Raw genomic sequence first — 22,147 nt, forward strand, 5'->3', positions numbered from 1 at the left:
TTGTTAACAAGGGCACACTGCTACGCTACTCACTATCTACCACAGAATAGATAGTGAGTAATATAGCCAATCAGAGAATGGCATTTGTGATAGAACGCTAGTAGATTTATACTAAAACTTGATAGAAACACAGAACTAGCACGAGCTGTTGACGTAATGATGGCGTGAGCAAAGAGAATTTACTTCTTGATAATCAAAGTTAACAAGTTGTTTTCCTTTTTTCCGTCACGGTGGTTTCTAAAAGAAATGGAAAACATGTTCTCCGTGTTCCTATTGAGTTATAGAAGAACACTCCTGAAAATTCGGGAGAGCTCGAAAAAGCTGTGGAGACGCTCGCCTACTGCTTGTGATCTAAAATGTGTGAGAAAACATGTACCATATTTCTATCGAGTTTTGGTATAAATCTACCCGCGTTCTATCACGAATGCCGTCCTCTGATTGGCTACGCTACTCACGTTCTATTCTGTGATAGATAGTGAGTAGCGTAGCATCGTGCGCTGGAGGCCGCTTCTTTGTGTTTTCGAAGTGTCTGTGAAGAGGATTTAGATGAAAGTTTTGAACGACTAGTAGATTTATACTAAAACAATTAGATTATTCGCTCTCGATTCCTATGCGTAATAGTTGACTCGATGATAGAAATCTTGAGCTCACAATCTATTTATTTAATAGAAACACTCATGAAAGTTTCGGAGAACTCGGAAAAGCTGTGGAAACACGAGCCGCAGGGGAGTGTTTCCACAGCATTTCTTGTTCTCCCAAACTTCCACTCGTGTTTCTATTAAACAATTAGATTATGAGCTCGAGATTTCTATCGCGTGGCGCCCTTGTCAACTATCAGGCATAGAAATCGAGAGTGAATAATCTAATTGTTTTAGTATAAATCTACTGGTCATTCAAAACTTTATCGAAACCCTCTTCACAGACACTTCGAAAACGCCAAGAAGCGGCCATCCCAAAATAGATAGTGGGTAGCGTAGCCAATCAGAGAACGGCATTCGTGATAGAACACTAGTAAATTTATACTAAAACTCGATAGAAACACGGTACATGTTTCCTATTTCTTAAACATCATCTGAGTGATTTCGCAAAAACATGCCCACCAGGTTTTCGCAGCCCAAATCCAGGCTAAGCTAGCGACCTTAAGCCCAGGGGGGGGGGGGGGGAGGGCTCTGTTAAGGCCAGGCCAGACACATGGCCCAGGCACTGGCCTATCTGCTGGTGGTTTGCTGGTGGCCAGCTGTCAAAACCAGGGGGAAGGGGAGGGTGTCTTGTACTGACACCCTCAGCTAGCTAGACTTAGAGTTTTCAGTGTTAAATAACTTTGATATTGACTGTGTTTCTGGGTATTTTATTCAGTTCAATTAACCTTGTTTGAGCTAGGCTTTTGTGCTGACATGACACCCTGCTGGAGTGGTCAATACCATGTGCATTCGTGAGGGGCCAATTTCCTAGCCAGGGGGGGGGGGGGGTGATCAGAGGACTTCTGGTCGGTGGGACTTTCCTTGAGTCAATGTGGGCATGTTTTTGCAAATTCGGTCAGATATATGTGTGCATCATTGTGTCAACTAAAGCCACGTTTTGACTTAGTTTTTGTATGTATTATAGTAAGAAGTGATTTATTTAACATTAATGTAAGCAGGTATCATGGTTCAGTCAATGAACATTAAGGGTAAAAGGTTTTTATTTCTAACCGATTAGTTCCACCAACGGTAACATTCCCAGCTGCTCTGTTAGCAATACAAGGAGGCATGCTGTCATGTTCAGCCAGAGGAACTCCTCCCATATACACAGCACTGATACGGAACTCTACAGTACTGGTGAATACAACAAACACTGCAACCATCCGTCTGGACAAGGATGGAAACTACACCTGCCAGGCCATCAACCAGTATGGAACTGACGTGAAAGAACTCCAAGTCAATTTCACAAGTAAGGGTTTTTTTCTGGCCTAATCTCTCTTTTCTTGTCAAATAAAGTACAATGCTTGAGAGTGAGTCCCAGGTAAACTTCGAGGAAATGCCCTGTAATGACCCTCTGGGTGCAAAGCACTAAGCACCTGTGCTGCCACAACCGACGGGTTGGGAACTATAACTTAAAGTGGAGTTTCATGCTGTCCATGGTGTTATCAAAGAGTTGTTTCTGACTATTCGTTGGCCATAGCATCTCATGATTTAACTGACATCTTATGCAGTGATTGCACTTAGGGACATATCTTGAATACCTTCAGTCCTGGCCATAACATTTGAGACACTGTTATTTTTCCATAAAAACCAGAATCCAATTTACTGCCTCTCCCCCCCCCCCCCCCTGGACAATGCTGGGAGTCAGGAGTCAATGGATTGTAGAAATGGCTAAATAATTACTCCTAAAAGAGATTTTATAAAATAACTGAGATAGGACGCGCACTCCCATTGATTGGTCGATAGGCGTGTTTAAATGAGCGTATGTAAACACGGTTGCACATCACATTTTAGATTCGAATGTAAACATTTTGGGAGTTGTAAGAATTCTCAGAAGTTTTGCAAACCCTCGATCTGCGTCTCGGGTTTGAGTAACTATCTCAAATTCTCCCAGCCCCTCACGTGTTTAGATGAGGTTACATAAATACTAAAAAAGTACTGAATTGCTAAATCTAAAGCTCAATGTCCAAACTCTGAAGACGTCCATGAGAACAGTTTTATCCTATTCTATACCCAGCTTTATTATATTACAATGGAATAAAGTAAACATGAATTCTCATCCTTCAAGTCATATCAAGTTTGGCGGTTTAAATCACGCTGGGAAAATTTTTTTTGCAAGGCCTTTGTTAATGGATGTCCATTTCCTTAAAATGTTGGTTAAAATGTGCACCTTGTAACGTTGAAGAAAGATACAAAAACCGTCTTTGTATTAACAGAATATGGCTCAGAGATCGGCTTTCTGACCAGTGAAGGATATCCTTACAGCTACCCAAGGAATACGGACAATATATCACCTGTATATCCTATTCCAGAGGGCTGGTCAATCAACATTTACTTTCAGGATTTTGATGTGGAAGACAGTAAACGTTGCCTGTAAGTGATATAGCTGTGATGATCGAGTGTATCAGCTTCTTTTATCTAATGTGGAGTAGAGTCATGTGATAGTGTTACTCTTCGGATGAATTTCTATCTATTCTGCATCTATGCATTTGTCCAATGCGAACATAGCCTTATCAGCTTTTTGAGCTTCATTTGTAAATACTCTGTTTTTAATGAATCTGCATGTAACTCCCTTTACGATGGTCCAAATTACGTTTATTAGTAGTAAGATTTTAGAAGTCTACTTGAATGGGGGACCGGAAATGTTTCTCTTGATCTGATAAATGCTTATTTCATTAATTTGCAGTAACCTTCCCCCCGGACAATAGGCGGACATTTGCTCCAGGGGGTTGGCATATGAAATTTTACTCCTGCTAAATTACAGTATAATCACAGGTGGCCCAAGGCTCCAAATGAGCGTCCTTGTACATGCAGTAGTACTCAGGTTACGCAACAGTCCAAATTTAAGAATTTATTCCCAACTTGGTTCCCGTGAGGTTTCTAAGGTTTTTCAATTTAGGAGGTTTTTAGCTTCACTGCTTTGTCCTTTATATATCCTAAAAACAAGTAAATTGCAATAAATCGGCCTGGAAACCTCATGCATGGGAACTAAGGAAACACACAGCTGAAGCAAGGTAGGGTTATCTCTATTCATACTCCTTCGTATTTTTTAGGCTCAAGACTATAACCGTTTTTCTAAAACAAATCCTTAAATTTGGACTGTTGGGTAACCTGATTACTACTGTATGTACAGGGGCTTGATCCACACGTAGTATAATAATAATTTGTGAGTGCATCCCTGTGTTTGTAGGTTATCATTTCCTTTTTTAAACTGTTTTTGTTTCAAAATTTGGTCAATCTATTTCGTTTTCGTGAAGATCGCTTCGGGGGGTGGGGGTTAGGATTAGGCGGGTTCTTCACAAAGTTTTATATGGGGAGGCTCTGCCGCGAGGTCCAACCCCTTACAGTTTTGTATACCATTTTGACAGAAAAGGTACTCCTTTCGTATACTTTTAATTGAAAAAAGGTACCCCTTTCTTATGCTTTCATAACTGGACCGTATTCTGAATAAATCGCCAAAAAAGGAAATCTTGTCATTTTCATGTAGTGCGAAGCTGGCATTTTAGTTTAAATTCCTCCGGTTTGAAGAGCATTTTGGAAAAACTACCGTTTTCGTGACGGATTAGTGTGGACGGTAGGGCAAACCACAGAAATACAGCTACGCTTTCAAATTTCACCGACGTGGTGTGGACGGGGTCTGAAAGAACTGATCGAAAAAAGTGATTCAGCTTTAATGAACGCCATTTTCGTGTTGAGTATTAAACTTTGAGAGTGTAAAATTCGCCAGGTGTTTTGTTCGCAAGTCTTAAGTTTCGCGATGTTTGTTAATTTTCGAAAATTATACAGGCGTGTAAAAATAAGTACAAACAGTTCTTTTGAATTATGCTCTCTAAATTTTCCTCATAGCATCTGGGTGGGTTAAACAGTTAGCTGAGAATCGGATTGACACTTTTTTCAACTTATTGCTGAGATCTGAGATCTGCAAAATTTTCTGATCCGTGGAAACGGAAAACTGATAACTGAGCCGATCCAACTCCCTTATCCAGACACTCTACTTAGATTGATTCGATTGTCTATACAAAAGCATATGTGGACTTTCCAAAGTCTGGTACAATTTTGTACATGTAAGCATACCTTCTTTAAGGCTTAGTGCTATAACGACTTTCTGGAAACAGTCAGTTGCACGCTTTGTATTATATATAGCTACTTCTTTTCTGCTCGACAGATAATATGCACAGATATTTTAGAGTTGCGTAGTATTTGAGAGCAACGACTGGAGTAAAATGTCCACTCGTATTTCCTATCAAGCCATGGAATAAGGGATGTAATTTACTACTGCATCCCTGCATTTTTAGGTCATCATTTTCTTTTATTTTAACTGTTTTTGGTTCAAAAGTTAGTCATGACAATTTATCTCGTGTTCGAACACATCATTTTGTTTGGAGAGCACTCAAGAAGTTAAGATAAAGATAAAATAAGAACTTTATTAACGTGTTGAAGTCGCTAGCATACAATATATACTAATTGGGGACACCTAACTACGATTACTTATCTAATAATTACTTAGCAGAGTTAGTTGCTCTAGCTCTGCTGTCCCTCAAGCAACTCTTGTGCTTCTTCCCGTGTGCATCATGATTTGATAATGCACGCTAAAGTATGACAATTCTTATTGCCAGGAAGTATCAGGAGCCATGGTAGTATGTAATTTTTAATTATATATATTTTTTGATTGCTTACGAGTACCACAAGTTACTCAGTTTTGTTGGTTTGGTACAAAACAACATTTACCTTTCTTTGTAGCAAAGACTTTTTGAGAATTACCGACGGGATGGGCAAGAGACTTGATTATTGTGGTAACAAGACCGGTCAAAATCTTGTGACTGAAGACAAAGTGGAAATAATATTTCACTCAGACGAAGAGATTGAGCGAAAAGGATATCTGCTAAATTTCACTCTGGTTTCATTGGCCTCGGTTTCAAGTGGTAAGTGGGACCATAAAGAAGCTGATTAGAACTTGAAGAGTACACCAAGTTTATCTCCCACTTAAATAATTTCTAACATTTCATTTAAAGTTAAAAGCTATTTTATGACAATACATTTTTCGGGGGTAGTCTTACGTAGCTCGTTTCGTCCTGGCCAAGGGACTCATCAGAGACGTTTCTGCTTGGCAAACTTGTTGGGCATCACACCCAAATTCCCGTTTGCTAACAAAATGATCACAGCAGTCTCGCCTTGTATCGCATAAGGTTTTCTGACTGCATTTCATTTCCACGAGAAAAACTGGAATACGCGTTTTCTGCAAATTAAAACTAAGAGCAATAGCGTGGTAAGAGACCATGTCTCTTGAGCGTGATAATTTTCAATACGCTGAAACAACTGAAACAGAGCAGTTTTGTCATCGATTGCTATAATGAACGTAAACATTGACATGAACATTTGGTGTCTTTAGTCACAAGTTCGCGGATTCTCTTTAACCCTATTCAGACCGGACGTTTGGGCTTTTTAAGGTCTTCTAGGGATTGGAAACCAAGTGAAAATGTTATTAAATCAGACGACTAGGTTGAACGAAGAGGATATCGGTTAGTCTTCACTATGGTTTCATAAGCCTTGGTTTCACCAGCCTTGGTTTCACCAGCCTCGGTTTCACCAGCCTTGGTTTCACCAGCCTCGGTTTCACCGTCCTTGGTTTCACACGGTGTTCGGGTGGGACCATAAAGAAGCTGATTAAGCTTTAAGCTTTGCTTATATAAGTTTATCTCCCTCCTCAAGCAGTTTAAGGACTGGATCAAAGACCTTCACTGGTTAAAATAATTTATTAGATATATCTCCAAAGACACAAGTGACCAAATTTAGCACACAGTTAGGTTTTAACGTCCTTAGCATTTTGAGGAAGAATTGGTACTTGCGACGGGCCACGTGACGTCACTTGACGTTTAGTGAAAAATATCATATAATTATTTGACGAATTGGTGGTGGTTTTTAGCAAGATCATTCGACAAAAATGAGTTTTAGACGCAGTTCAATTATTTCCATCCTCTCACGTTTGGAACGACCGTCCAAGTTTTTGCGGAAAAAGGTTGTAGAGTCAAAGGTCATTTTTTTCAAGAACCTTTGATCAGTTATATCTTCTAAAAACGAAATGAAGGAAGATCATTCTAAACGTAGCAAGGTAGATAATTTAAATTTGCATAGAAACCACTCATTTATTGATCAACACGTGAAAAATTCGCCACCAATTCGCCGATTTACTAAATTTTAATAATTTTTTTTAATGAAATTAAAAAAACTTTTAAAAGAACGTTTAAAAGGTCATGCACTTGTCATATCTGAAGTCACAGGCTTCCAGATACTCTTTGGCCCTATTCAGATCGGGCTTATGGACTTTTTGAGGTCTTCTCTGACTGAATGGGTAATCAGGGGCAAGGGGAGGGGCTTTTGAGGCCAACACCCCGTTACTCTTGTAGTATTTAAGTCATTACTGAGCATAAATCTTGCACGTTTTATAGCACATACCAAACTTTCTTCTATGAGGTCCTTGTCATAGAATGTATCTGCCAGCTTGGATTTCACGACTTTTTAGAAAACGCTAGAAGATTGCGAAAATTTGCTCGCAATATTTTCTCTTTTTTTACAGTCTATATCTTTCCATGTCTTTCATTTTCAACAGTACTAGTAGTCTCAATTATCATGAACTGTGGACAGCTGCAAGCGCGATATAATTAAAGCAAAACAGGACGACACGCTTTTTCATTTAGTAAAAAAATCCAATTTTACAAATTGGAGTTATGACTTCATCCAATTTTGGCAGCCTTTGGAATGTTGATCATCCAGTTATTTCCAATGTAGTCCTCAAACATTACTTTAACTCCCAGCCTCCTTAAGATATAAATTCATTATCCGTTTTCAGTGCCAGTGCACAGGAATTCTGGTCAACCAACACAAGAAACCGCTAGTCAACCAACACAAGAAACTGCTGGTCAACCAACACAAGAAACCGCGATCTCCAATGAAAGGATGATTTACATCTTATCTGGTATTGCCTTCATTCTGTTGCTGGTGCCATGTTTCATTCTAGGTTTCTGGTGCTACAGACGGTCCCGTCACAAGCGAATAAAAAGGTTATTCACTGTTGTTGTTATTACGTACTTAAGATGGAACATAAAAAGAAATTCGTTGGTTATTGCAAAACTGGGACAATTAACAGAAGAGATTCTGAATGTTATAGCATTTTACAGCTAAATGCTGTATCTATAAGTTAATTACAGCTGGTTCCACTCTTAGCAGGTGCTGTTTTGACACGTAATGGAGACCTTGCCTCTTTGTTGCTTAAATGTATTCACCTGATAGCAAAGAAAACCTTACTATTATAAATTGACCCTATATATAACATATCCATACCACAAGACAAACATAGCTTAACCTTGAAATGTGATTTTCAGACAAGAAATCGGAAGTGAAATGATTTGGCAGAATGACGGGAGGTGCAGTGGCCCATTGGTTAGTTGGGGAGCAGTGGGGGAAAAAGAGAGAGAGAAAAAAGAGAGGAGTGTGGTATGGGAAAGCTAGAGAACAATCGCTCACTCCTCGCACCAAGCCCCTCTCTACTTCTTTCGCTGGTCATTTTTCATGCTGCACCCCAGCACCCCAAGTAACTACCCAAGCGCGTTGGACCCGGGATCTGCTTGGGGTCCATGTTGGTACGTTGGCTGGGGTCACTGTGTTGTGTTCCTGAATAAGAAATCTATTTAACAAATAGATTCCATGTTGCTGTGCATCTGTTCAGTAATAGGTCACAGATGACGTCAAAATGTGGTAAGAACAAAAAAGTGCCACACGAGGCGATAGCCGAGTGTGTCACTGATGTTCTTACCACATTTTGACGTCTTCTGTGATCTATTACTGAACAGACACAAGGCAACATGGAATCTATTTGTTTCATATAATAACGAAACAAACTACAGCAGATAAAGCTTTTTTTTAATTCAAAATCTTTCAACATAACTCGAAAGCCGGCCTTTGCCCACTTTTTAGCGAACACGAAAAAAGCCGTTTGACGTAATCTATTGTCTATACAAATTGAAGCAATCTCATTGGTTGCTATGCGTAGCAAAGAATTTTGATTGGTCCAGGAAAATCATGCCATTGTCAAACTTGACTCGAGCGTCGCTTCTCGTGGAATGAAAACTTACAGCAAAAACAGAATTGAACTGTGAAATCTACATATCTTAAAGAAATTGCTGGATAAGTCAAGTCAGGTTTTGTCATCAGAGCAGCCCTGTGAGTTGAAAAGCTTGGATGTTGCTTCGAATATTGCAGCAGTTGAAAAACTACACTCGGAAAACTTGCGGTTGCGGTCAACCTGGAGGCCATTCGATTCGAGTTCTGAATGAAAGGAACGTTAGTGATGGTGGAAATTTGTGTCCTCTGTGGTTGGTGATTCTCAAATTAGTGTGAAATAGTGTTGGAGACACCTTTTAGCTGCGATACAGTTGGCCGTGAGCTGTAGTGAGCTGTACTTTGCTCGCTGCTGTGCCCTGAAACGGACCGGAACATTCGCATCAGAAAGCAAGGTTATGTGTTTATTTTCACTGATTTTAAGAAGTGGTTTTGATGTTTCATTCCAGACAATCACTGTGTCAACGATTATTTTGAGAGTGAGAAAAGTTTAATGTTTTAAATAAATTAATCTCATAAACATTTTGTTTATTGGTTTTGTAAATTTGAGATAAAGCAATGGTTCTCGGCTTACCAAGACCAATTTTGTGTTTGGTGTAGTCTCGCTCGACTGCTCGAGTATTTTTTCTGAGTCATTTTCTAAAACAGAAACAGCTTTATCTTTCTTTGTAAGGAAAAATCTTTCTTCCTGCTAGACTATGCTTCTGGTACCTGTTCAATGCCTGGACAAGACTTTCTTGTACCTTATCTTGTGCCCAGTCATGTAAAATATTATCTTAATTCTCAAAACTTTCTGCCATTTTAAAACACAGAGGGAAAAACTTTGAAATGATGAAGTCAATCGTGCGTCTGTCCTCTAATAGATCATAGGCGAGAACCAATCAAAATGCGAGAATAACTTGGGTTATTATATAATTGTGAATCTCTCCAGCTTAGGATATCAGTTTAAAATGGATGACGCCAAAGTGCCAGGTCAACCTGAGGAAATGTGGGAGGTAGCCTGCAATGAACTAGCATGTTATCTAGAGGAAATAACAATAACTGTCGCTCAAAAGCCGGGATAGCTTTGATGGTGTATGCTTAACTGCGGTCTTTACCATTGGAGAACTTGGTATCCAATTTGGAACTTATTGGCAGACTGCAGAATGGCTGAGTTCAACGCTAAGCTCTAAGACATTCATCTTTTAAGCAGCAAGATTTAAGTAAAATAATAGCCTACTGCACTATACTACTTGATAACAACTCTTTTTGTGCTTAAACTATTTTCCCATCGTTCCACAGATCAGCTCGTTCGGCTCGCAAAATTATCCCGTTTGACAGGTGGGAACTTCTTCCCGAGCAAATAGAACATAAGGAAGAGCTGGGTCGAGGAGCGTTTGGTGTGGTTTACAAAGCAACTCTTAAGAGACGAGTTGGAATAGAAGTGTTTGACACTGAAAAAACACTGAAGCCCGAGGAGCCATGCCAGGTGGTTGCTGTTAAAGAACTGCAAGGTAATTGCAATCATCATGCAAAATCATGTATAAAAGGGCGAATTGTTACACAACTTGCTAATTGGGTAGGTCCAGTGTCTTTAAAATACACCCGAAAGAGATTTTTAAAATGCACAGTGATATGCAAATACTTATGCGTCAGTCAATTCCAGCAGTACCCAACCCCCGCCCCCCTCCATCCCACACACACACACCTGGGCAAGTGCAGGGCATTTGCTCACGTTGTCAGTCCCGGGGGTGGGGCATTCGTAATTTTATCGCGGCCAGGAGGGCTGGGCATTTGCATACCCCGGGGCGACCCCTGGGCATTTGACACACATGTTTTCGAAAGTGCCATGGATGAGTTCATCGGGAAAGACGAGGCGTTTTTCGAACAATGGCTTGTCCATCAGAGACTAGAGAAACTTGTAGATGTTTTTATAGGTGTGTTTTCTCAATTTTAGATATATTTTCTACATTACTTGTAAGCATATAAATATAAGCGACAAGGTGAACTATATTTTGTTGATCACAAAACAATCACTGATGTGAGCACGACTATTTCGCATTCAAAACTAGCCTAGCAGTTTTTAAATTCATGAAAGTGGAGTTAAAATACTTAAGGTTTGCGAATTCAAATGATGCGATCTTCAAGACAGATCTTGCGAGCTTAAAATGCAATGCATCATCATTTAAAATGTCTTGATTCTTCATAGAAAAGGTAGCCTGTGAATACAGGTGCCTATCATCGCTCGTGGCTGTGGGAATGTCGGCCACAATCCCAGCGTTGTTTTATAATATTATAGTGAATTTTCCAAAAGCTTCCTGACTGTTGCATTGTTAAAAGGCTTTGAAATAGGTTTTAGAGCAGTACAAATTCATGTACTGTTGTCCTTGAAGTCTTACCGTTGCATAAAAACAGTTGAACGTTTTATTCATTGATTAATAATATATAGATTTAGGCCAGCCTAAAAGTGTAGCTCGTGGGCCGGGTTGTTCAGAGCCCGATTAAGCTAACCCAGGAAGAGGTAGAATTTTGATTTGTATTTTGTAACTTTGCGGTGAGGTTTTCTGTATATTGTTTGGCGTTCTGTTTTGAGTTTTAATAATCACCATATACACAAAACAAAGCAGCAAAAAACATTTGTATTGAAGAAAAAGTTACTATTCGGTTAACTTTTAATCCTGGGTTAGCGTTAACCGGCTTCCGAACAATCCTGCCCTGTTTTCAACAAGTGAGCCCTCAATCCAATCGAAAACCAGCACTTGGTCAGCAGTTAACTTAAGAAAAAGGTGACCTCATTGAGCTGTAAACTTAAGCCCGTGATATGGTCACGTGATACTGGTCAGTGGATACCTCGTTTTGACAGGTGTCAATTGATCATAACATGGATGTCTAATATTAAAGAAGTACGCGGTAAACTAAGGCTGCATTCTCTGTCAACCTATTTTTTGGAGTATGGATGCCATGTTGTGCGATTCTGTCGCCGTCACCATTGTGCATACGCACCCACGAGCAATACTGCTAGCCATGATAACCATGAGAAAATCAACTCATGCTCCGCTTGGCGACATTTCAGGCCGCCGGAGCTCCGCTAAAAAAACTGCAGAGGTGTTGGAAGGTGATGATTCCCTCTTTCTTCCTCCCCACGACGGGGCATTTAGACAGCTTATGTGTATGCTTATGTGTATGCTTATTTAGACAGCTTATGTGTCCCCACCCAAAAATGCTAATGCCCGGGGGTTAGCCTGGGGGGTTGGGGGGCGCGATGGGCAGTGGTGGAATTGACAGACGCATTAACCCTTTTCAGATCGGTGGCATTTGGTCTTTTGCAATCAGATCACAAGTTGTATCTTCCCAGTCTTAAGCTTGAGGTGACATTACGAATGACACAACTGAGCCATTTCCCTTTATAGTGTGGATACAATTAAAACAAATCAGCCATAAAATGTTGTTTTCATGTCCCATTATCCCTGTATTGGACAGCAGGTAGTCCTGAGCATGAAACGCAATTGAATTTTCTGTCGAAATGTACTCAGACTGTGACTGAAGCAAAGCCTAATAGATGGCTGATTGATTTTTGAATCTGGTTTTAAAATTTATATTCGTAGCAAATAGGAATTTAACTACATCATTTGTGTTTAGATGATCCAAGCAAAGAACAAAAAGAAGAGTTCTTGCAGGAAATAGAACAGATGAAGCTGTTGGGTGCACACCAGAATATTGTATCCCTGGTTGGTTGTTGCACTTTGCAGGAGCACAAGTTCCTGGTGATAGAGTACGTTCCGTTTGGTGATCTGTTGCAGTGGTTACGACGCAGGAGGCAATCGGTAAGACGTTTCCCAAAGGAATATTTGAATAATTTGATGTTGCCCCAAGTGTTTGGTAGTAATGTATTTTACAGTAACCCCGTTTTAAAGGACAGTGAGAGTGATTTCAGGAGATAGTTTGTGCTAATTATATGTGGCTTTTGCCAATCTATCAAAGCTCACAGTTTAACATGAAGCTATAGGATTTTCAATGGCTAGATGTCTCCCAAGTAGGCTGTGTTGGGTTCTAAATATAACAAAATTTCCAGTCAATAAAAAAAAGTACTTTTCAGCCCTTGTCTTGAAACTTAATTGCCTCCATGTTTAGACCAACCTCGCTGCCAGATAATTTATGACCTAATTGTGTTCATTGTACTCTAGATCAATGGAAACCAAGGTACTGGGGGTAACGAGGAGAAGAAATGTTACGAAGACAAGGAAAAATTTAATGCTCAAAAAGAAGTGAGTGAATGTGACTAAGTAGGTGCCTAAGTAGGTGCCTTACATTATGTATGTATGCTTTCGGTGCAACCTTGTTGAGCTGCGTCGTTGCTGTACTTTGCGACGGCGATTAGCCGCGACATTTATTATTATTATTATTATTAAACCCTGCTCTGACGGCAGATATGTCAGTTTGAACTTCAAGAATGTGAGTGGTGTGATGAAGTGGCGACTAAAAGTTCTGAGGCCTTTAACTCCACCAGTATGTAACGTGAGGGATAGGGAATGTTGTATAGTGTATCTTGTGTATCTGCAATCAAATATCTAAGGCTTAAAAGGAAATATTCTGTCAATTGATATGTCACATGGCTGACTGCTAGGGTGTATTGATTGGTGAGGAGGGGGTTAGTAGGAGAATTGGTGGTGGGTTGGATGAAGGAAGGGAGGAAGGAAGGGAGGAAGGAAGGAAGGGAGGGAGGAAGGGAGGGAGGGAGGAAGGGAGGGAGGGAGGGAGAGAGAGAGAGGGAGGGAGGGAGGGATGAAGGAAGGAAGGAAGGAAAGAGGGAAGGAAAGAAGGAATGGGGGAAGGACGAAGGGACGGACAAATGATTGAATGGATTAAATGAACGAACAAAGGAATGGGCGAGTGAATGAATGAAAATATCAATATGAATTACATTATGTAAGATATTTAACTTATAATGCATATTTATCAGGGAGAAGGAGACTTTCTGGATGAAAATCGGGCCTTAGCTATTTCTGGCGGTTTCCAAGTTAACAAAGAAATCGCCATAACCTCTGGACAGCTTTCTCAGGTACATGTAAGAAATAGCTTGAATACTACTTTAGAATATATTATCATCAATCTCGATATAATGCTGTAAGCAAAGAGTCTCTTCAAATTTGTTTTTGGAAAAATACTTTGGTCCTGACGTCAAAGTTTCAATAGGAAAGTTTGAAGGAGTATTTCATTCTGCGTGAAAAGAAAAGTTGACAGATGTAAGAAAAATATTAAAACGTGATCAGTTTAATGCATTTAAATAGCAGGATGGAGGTATGGATGGCAGATATGGACTAGAGCGTTTAGATGCTACTTTAAAGTCATCAACCCTTTTCGCTGAGAATCTTGCTGAAGTAAGTAATTGAAAAGCGAAAGTGTTCCTTTTTTAATGTTTATTTCCATGGCAGTTTTAGCTCTTAAAACTACATTTTGGGAAGATTATAACACGGAATTGTTATTTGGTATCTACAAACGTAACATACATGTAAGGTAATAAAACTTCAATGTTTATTTCATTGGTGGTCATGTGCCAAATGTGGTGAGATTAGTTATGTCAACATAGCCAAACTGGCAGTAAAAATCAAAAGCATTAGATATCTTCTAAAAGGTATGATGATGTATTAAAATGCTAAAGCTAGAGCAGTAGTGGAAGAAATGTAAAAAACCAACACTGAAACCAAAATTAAACCGAGAAAAAATGTCACAATTTGGGCATTGTAACCTGTCAAAACAATTGTATAGCAAGCCCAACTTCGACATATTACTACAAATGTTTTCTAATCAATAGAAGAAAAACTCACAAAGTTTAGTGTTTTTATTGCGCTGCATTAGGTTTGAAATAAGCGCGGCAAATCATTTATAAGCGCTTAGTTTACTATCGTTACTTGTTAGGTTATATTCTTTTTCCTGCCTTTATTCAGGAAAGAAGTAATGATTTATTGGATCAGGAAAACGTCGAACTGATGCCGATACCATCGACATCACAGGAAAACAGCAATGCTGCTGCCATATTGATATCAAGTGAAGATATAGGTGACGATGATGACGATGATGATGACGAGGGCGAGGAAGAGGAAGAAAACAGCAACTATTTACTGGATCAGCAAAGCATGGAACTGCTGCCGATGCTATCGACATCACAGAGAGACAGCAACCCTTCCACCATATTGATATCAACCGAAATTATTGATGATGACGATGACAAAGAAGAAGATACTCTGGATCTCGAAAAAATGGAACTGCTGCCGATGTCAGCGACATCACAGGGAAACAGCGATGCTTCCGCAATACTGATATCAATTGAGAATATTGATGATGATGACGACGAAGAGGAAGAAAACAGTAGCAATTTTCTGGAACAGAAAAAAATAGAAGTGCTACCAATGCCATCGACATCACTGGGGAACAGCAACGATTCCGCCATGTTGATATCAACCGAAAATACTGATTATGATGATGACGACGAAGAAACAGACAGCTTTACTACTCAAAAGCTGTTTTCCTTTGCTTGGCAAATAGCAAAGGGAATGGTAGGTATTAATATAACTACCTAGAAATCAGATAAAGTATAACAATACTTTTTAGTAGTGACACTGAATATCTGACTAGCAAAAAAAGAAAAAAAATGTCTTGTGGATGAAGTACCATAATCAGCTATAATCCTTATTTCTAGCAATAAATTCTTGCTCTTTAATTCTTACATGATTTTTTAGAATCATCTCGCAGAGAAAGGCTTCATTCATCGTGACCTTGCAGCTCGTAATATTCTGGTTGGCAGTGATAACCGAGTCAAAGTGTCGGACTTTGGGTTGATGAGACAAATCTACGAAGACGTGTACAGTGGAAGGAATACAAAGAAGCTTCCTCTGAAATGGATGGCCCCAGAATCAATTAATGACAGCATTTACACCATCAAGAGTGATGTGTAAGTCAATCTTTCTGTGTGACAGCAAAGCCTTCTTCTTAACCCTCAGATGCACACATGGAGAAGTACAACTTGTTCTTTCAAGGATTTAGTTTGTATCATCGAGTTATGATAGCGGGAAGTGTGAAGAGCAGGAAAGAAGCGTAGAAATTGTTCATGGGACACCTTGTCATTATAACACATGGACTGAAAAGAGAACTCCTTAAAATCTTAGTTGTGTTGAGTACATGTAATTACAAAACAGCACTTATTGATGTTTTATATTTTCATATAGCTGGTCCTTTGGCATAATTCTTTGGGAAATGGCCACCATGGGTAAGTTAAACATAAATTGTTATTTTTTTATATATATATATACTAAATTCTTTTTTCCTTTAGTTCCAAAATTTAAGTCATTACTTTCTTATGAGACAATAATGTGTGCTTTGTGTTTTCTCGGTTTGTTAACTTGCCATTTTATGACTTATTTTTGGATGCATTCCAGGAGGTGTCCCTTATCCCACGTTAACCAATCGAGAGCTGTGTCAACTTTTGAAGACTGGTTATCGCATGGAAAGGCCTGACATGTGTTGTGATGAAGCGTAAGTGATTAAATTAGCTGGGTTTCAATTGTCTTTCTGGAATAGAACTGATACATGAGAACAAGCAACTATGTCAAGAGGCAACCATCCTAACAACTGTTAATGCTGCTGCTAACATTAGACAAGAGGCACATGTGAAGGCAGCGAGTAGCGGTGAAGAACACATTCAATCTGCGGACACTCCAATTCGCTGTTACAAGAACAACCAATGTAATGGACCAGAAGATTATCACTTTCAGTAGCTTAAATTAAATTACCTGGAAGTACATGCATCAGTAACATGAACTATACACATCCAAATTTTCACAGGATTTGTCTAAACCCTTGCAATACTGTGATTTAGAAAATAGCCCAAAGAAGACGCAAACACTGATTGGTTTGAAATTGTGTTGCTATTAAACAATTAGATTATTCGCTCGAGATTTCCAGGGCTCAAAATAATTTTCAGACCGTGACTGGTCATGTTGAGGCCAAAGTAATTTCAGCTTGGTGTTCTGATCCGTCAAGCTCTGATCCTTACCCCGCAACAGACGAGACCAGAACTCTTCATCGGCAGTGTAACCGGGTTTATTAAGAATAAATGTTTTAGGTGAAACGAGAAAGCATCTTGACTGGAGCGCACGACTACAAAGATATTTTATGCTAATCACATGGCGTACTATACCATGATGCACCACGAACGATTACAATGCTCTTCTATGAAAAACGTGTCACGCAATGAGTTATGCGTGACAAAACACTTGGTCACATCTTGTTTGAGATCGATCAAGATATTGAAAAAGAAATTGAGTAATGTTGGTCTAATTAAACCCACAAATATAATTTGTTTGTTCCAGTTGTTGCTAGGCTGTTTAAAAATTGGCTTAATACAAAGAAAAGCTTAAAACTTATCCAAAGATAGCCTTGGCAGGGCTCAGCAGCTCAATGAAGTGGCACGCTGTCAGTGGAATTCTTGCCATCTGCCAAAGAAAAAGTATTGAACGGATGCAATTATTATTAATGATGAAACTTCGAATTTTTTGATGGGTATATTTATTGAATTCCATGAGCTGTTTTGACCCCTTTGATGTTCTACAAAGTATTTATATCCATCAAAACCGAAATGAAACCGAAGATGCATCAGCAGATCCTAATTTTGGGCTTCAGAAATAACTGGGAAAACAAATATGGCCAAAGAAGAAGTTTCTGTTTCCTAGATTCTCAACAAATCATCCTGTTACTATGAATACGGCTACAGTTACACAACAAGTTCTGGGAAGTTTCTTAATGATGTGACTAAAATTAAGTTGTAAAGTGTTAGAAGCCATAAAAAAATCTAAACTCTGTTGTAGTTTAGAGAGAGTTTTCGTTCAAGAAGAACTAATGACCATCATTTGGTAGATTTTACCACTGATAGTGGGTAGATTTTGGTCAATTGTGCTAAGCAACGAGTTGAGAGTGTCTCAAATTTTATTCGTGAACAAAATAACTTTCCAGATACAGATACTGATAAGGCCTTCACTGGTCTTTCTTGTTGGTACATAATTATTTTTGTCCGTTTTGTAAAAGTAACTTTTATCGGTTGGTTCTAAATCAGAAACTAGGTTCGTGCTCAATGTTACATTTAAGACTTGATGGAAACAAAGCAGATGCAAAATGCATGTTTTGATGTCCCGGAGTCCCATAGTGTCTAAGTTGGAAACAACTTGACAATTGAGTGAAAAGTTTCGTTTTGGCGTCTTGTTTGTCGATTTTTGTGCAGTAAAAGTGAAAGAAACGACAAATATCTTGACATCTGTCGAGCATTACATTTGAAATAATTACGCCAACAAAGAGAGGTCCTCTGTGCAAAAGTGTGACAGTCAGGCAAATCTTAAGTATCATGAAAAGCTGAATCTGATCGGATTCCCTTTGCCGTACAGAAAACCTCTGCTGTTCGAAAGACTGAATAGTTTGAATTCTGAATTGAAAACCTCTGCCTTTGTAACAAGTGAAAATGTTTTCAAACGGATAGCAGCAGTTGTTCGAATGGCTGAATATTTTTCTAAATGGATAACCCCAGCCGTTCGAATGGCATTCCTATTGATCTTGAACACATGACAAACAGCAAGCGAACAATTTTTAGCCGTTCCAACAGATACCTGTTGGTGTATCTCTTCATGTGAGAAGACATCATAAAAAAGAGATTCAAAATCTAAGATTTACAGTCGATGATTTGATTGTTTATTCAAGAATGAACAATGTGACTGACCATCTCAACATGATGTGACCAGTCAACATGACCGGCGAGTGAAGTTTTTGGCCGGCCATTGCCTTTGACCGGCCGTTATTTTCAGCCCCGGATTTCTATGCATGATAGTTGAATAATCTAATTGTTTCAGTATAAATCTATTAGTCATTCAAAACTATACATAGTAAATCCTCTTCATAGACACTTAGAAACGGCTGTCATTGGAGCCTTCATGTCCTAATTGGGCCGGTGCCATGGTGTTTTCAGACCTTGAGCTATTTTTGGAATTACCGTTGGCACGAAAATGTGACATCATCAGCCACGCCTCATACCTGCCCCCAAGTTGAACCAATAAGATCTTCTTGCTGTACTGTTTAGTTATTCAAAATGGCAGACAAACTGAACTCGTCGTCCTTGGAATTTTCCGATACAAGTTCCTCTTTTCTTGATTCTTCTTCGGAATCAACTGTTTTGGAAAGCGAAGCTGAGGATAGTGACGAAGAAACAGCTGGGGCTGAATACAAAAGTTCTGATAGTCAATGGAGAAAAACACCAAAGACAAAAAGTAATGGTTAGAGTAAGCTTGCATCCAAAACAAAATCGCTAAATAAGCAGGAAATGGAAGAATTATCATTATGGGTTATTTCTGACGAAGAGGTTAAGAATGTGGAAAGCGAATTACGGCTTATCCACGAGTCTTAAAGTTCGCGATGAAGGAAATTTAACTTTTCCAAGAGAAAAGGTCATTTGATCCTTCAGACCAAGAAGTGTTGTAGTTGAATTTCCTTCCAATGTGAAAACTTTCTTTTGCTCCAAACAATTTGCATGGTTGCTGGCCACGTGATTGAAAACACTCTATACCATAGTTCTACTGTTAATTAATTAAAATACTTACTTTGGCCATTTGTAGTAGCCAATGAAACCCCTGAATGATTTTATTAGCCAATCACAAAGGACAAAGACAATGCAAAGAACCAATCAAAACTCAAATGAATACATGTAGCCAACACGAAGTGCAAAAAAGTGTGTGCAGGTACACGTGAGTCACGTTGGTTTTGATTTCATCTTTGATATTTGGATGAAAAAGTGGTGCAAGGTGTTGAAACCAATGAGTGGGAAGGCTGTGTTTTCATCAATAAAACACACTGGGGCTAGTAATGACACAGGTTTCATAAAGGGCGGGACACCAGGCAAATTGACCGGCTGTAAGGATGATTCTGCCCGTTGATATAAAACCACTCTATGCATATTAGTCTTGAAAACAAAGCCAGTTGTTGTAGAGGTCATAACAGACTGATAGTAATGTTATGTTATGAGTACATGTATCACAAAATAAAAATGAAAAGCAAAAGAAAAAAAATGTTAAGTTAATAAAGACGGTGAATTTTAAGCTCAGTAATGAAATGTGAAGGTGAATTAATCAACATGACACGAGCGTGGGACAAAGAAAAATTCTGAGTCCCCGACAGGAATCGAACCCATGACCTCCCGAACACCGGGTGGGCGTTCTGTCCACTGAGCTACGAGAACTCATGGAGAGCAAGGTCATTTTACTGAGTTCATATATGACAGGTGTCCTTTATACTGTTAGGATCAACGCTATCGAAGTCATCGTGAGTAGTGATAAGTTCCTAAAGATGGTGAATTTTAAGATCGGTAATGAAATGTGAAGGTGAATTAACCAACATGACACAAGCGTGGGACAAAGAAAAATTCTGAGTCCCCGACAGGAATCGAACCCATGACCTCCCGAACACCGGGCGGGCGCTCTATCCACTGAGCTACAATGACTTTGATAGCGTTAATCCTAGCAGTATGCTGGACACCTGTCATATATGAACTCAGTTAAATGACCTTGCTCTCCATGAGTTCTCATAGCTCAGTGGATAGAGTGCCCGCCTGGTGTTCGGGAGGTCATGGGTTCGATCCCTGTCGGGGACTCAGAATTTTTCTGTCCCACGCTTGTGTCATGTTGATTAATTTACCTTCACAAAAAAATTGTTCCTACGGTCTTATTGAGATACTACAACATAATAAAATAATTATAATTAACCATGCCACGGGATAGTACTGGAGGGTAGTGGACTCGGAACAAACAACTGAGAGCCATGATCTTGAGTACAGTCCCAATAGGTAAGTATTTTATTAATGCAGTCATATATATGAAAAAGCTGGGATAATTCAAACATTACTGCTACTAATTTATACCAATTTCCAAAGAGTCCATTTGTCAAATTTGTTCAAAAAAGTAAATAAACTTTTCTGAAACTTGCTCAAGAATTCAAAAGACTTCTTCTCACAAACCAACAATTTCCAAAGATAAGAAAATGCTTCAGCTAAATTGTCAACTGAAAATACAAGATGCTCTCACCAAGCTGTTAGTTCTAGTTAATTCTTACTTTTGATACTAAACAATAGTTGGATGAGGTTTTTGTGATATCCAGAATATATTAATAATCAAGGCATGTTTTTGCTTCTTCACTGATGGCAAGCAACACAAAGTGTGGGACCTTGACATGATTACCCTTAGAAATCATGCGCTGCTGTCATACATGACGTGATTACCCGTGTCTTTGACATGATTATTGTATAATTTGCAGCTAGATGATGTCGCAGGTGCTCATTTAAAAAATTCACTGTATGCTTACGGCCAATCAGAAAAGAGATAGTGAGTTCAATGTATAATTAATTAGGTATTGTTTTCATGTACCTGTAATATCTACCATATTAGCCCAACATACTAAAATACTGGAATGGTTAGGAGGCCTGGTAGAATAAAACAAAGGAGTTCTGCATTATACTTGAAGAATTTAATACACAGAAATGGAGCTGGGTAGCCTCATAAATAGGTTGAAACTTGTAGAAGTTGTGGTACTGGTTTGTACATATACATTAAAGATCCTTGACAAGAATTATAAATTTTAAGCTCTTTATTTAAGCTGAATAATTGCAATGCAAAAGGAACTGCATATAGTTTTTGAACTGGTGAAATACTGAGTAAGTTCTACCAAAATAGAGGCCGTAGCCAGCAATGAACCATGGAAATCGGGTCATAAATAACAGGCTGACATGATGGCTGGCCTTTAACTGACTGGCCCTTTAAGTCAAGGAATTTAACCCTTACGTTTTGATACCAGTGCATACAACTCCAGTTTAGGTCGCAGCATTTCATCAGCGTCGACTATTTTACCGTGCATCTTTAAATCTCTTTCACTCCTTTTTTATTGATCCTTGTATTGGCTAATTTTGAGGTAAGTTCTTTAAATATGCCGTCAACAATTTCATCACTTGTACATTTGCGGTTTAGTAACGTGGCAATAAGAACCCTTAAGTCAGTCTCTAAACTTTCTTTGTTTTTTATACAGTTCTGACACATGCCCAGAAACGTTGATTGATACTTGCGCAAGTTGTTGACAGCTGAGAATTGTCGGACTTCTTTGTCCACTGAATGCTAGATAGGATTGAGTTCTTCTCTCGGAAAAGTTAAATTTCCTTCATCGAGATTTTTAAGACCTGTGGATAAGCCATAATTCACTTTCCACATTCTTAGCCTCTTTATCAGAAAAAAAAAAAAACACGCAATGATAATTCTTCCATTTGCTGCTTATTTAGCGATTTTGTTTTGGATGCAAGT

At 39.0% G+C, this 22,147-nt stretch overlaps 2 protein-coding genes across 5 annotated transcripts in view; both read left to right on the plus strand.

Annotated features, from left to right (window-relative positions):
• Positions 1–22,147, plus strand: part of LOC145480561 (nephrocystin-1-like) — a 109,968-nt gene that overhangs the window by 65,884 nt on the left and 21,937 nt on the right. The window lies entirely within an intron of this gene.
• Positions 1–22,147, plus strand: part of LOC145464065 (uncharacterized) — a 32,807-nt gene that overhangs the window by 9,757 nt on the left and 903 nt on the right. Inside the window, exons 7-19 of the mRNA XM_081447883.1 lie at positions 1,699–1,929; positions 2,897–3,053; positions 5,361–5,602; positions 7,612–7,738; positions 9,014–9,021; positions 10,082–10,288; positions 12,414–12,598; positions 12,959–13,039; positions 13,720–13,833; positions 14,720–15,328; positions 15,512–15,723; positions 15,998–16,038; positions 16,208–16,304. Of these exons, the coding sequence (XP_081304009.1) occupies positions 1,699–1,929; positions 2,897–3,053; positions 5,361–5,602; positions 7,612–7,738; positions 9,014–9,021; positions 10,082–10,288; positions 12,414–12,598; positions 12,959–13,039; positions 13,720–13,833; positions 14,720–15,328; positions 15,512–15,723; positions 15,998–16,038; positions 16,208–16,304 (2,311 nt within the window). The remainder of the gene's footprint in view (positions 1–1,698; positions 1,930–2,896; positions 3,054–5,360; positions 5,603–7,611; positions 7,739–9,013; positions 9,022–10,081; positions 10,289–12,413; positions 12,599–12,958; positions 13,040–13,719; positions 13,834–14,719; positions 15,329–15,511; positions 15,724–15,997; positions 16,039–16,207; positions 16,305–22,147) is intronic.

The sequence above is a fragment of the Orbicella franksi genome, chromosome 1, assembly GCF_964199315.1.
Source record: "Orbicella franksi chromosome 1, jaOrbFran1.1, whole genome shotgun sequence".
NCBI lineage: Eukaryota > Metazoa > Cnidaria > Anthozoa > Scleractinia > Merulinidae > Orbicella > Orbicella franksi.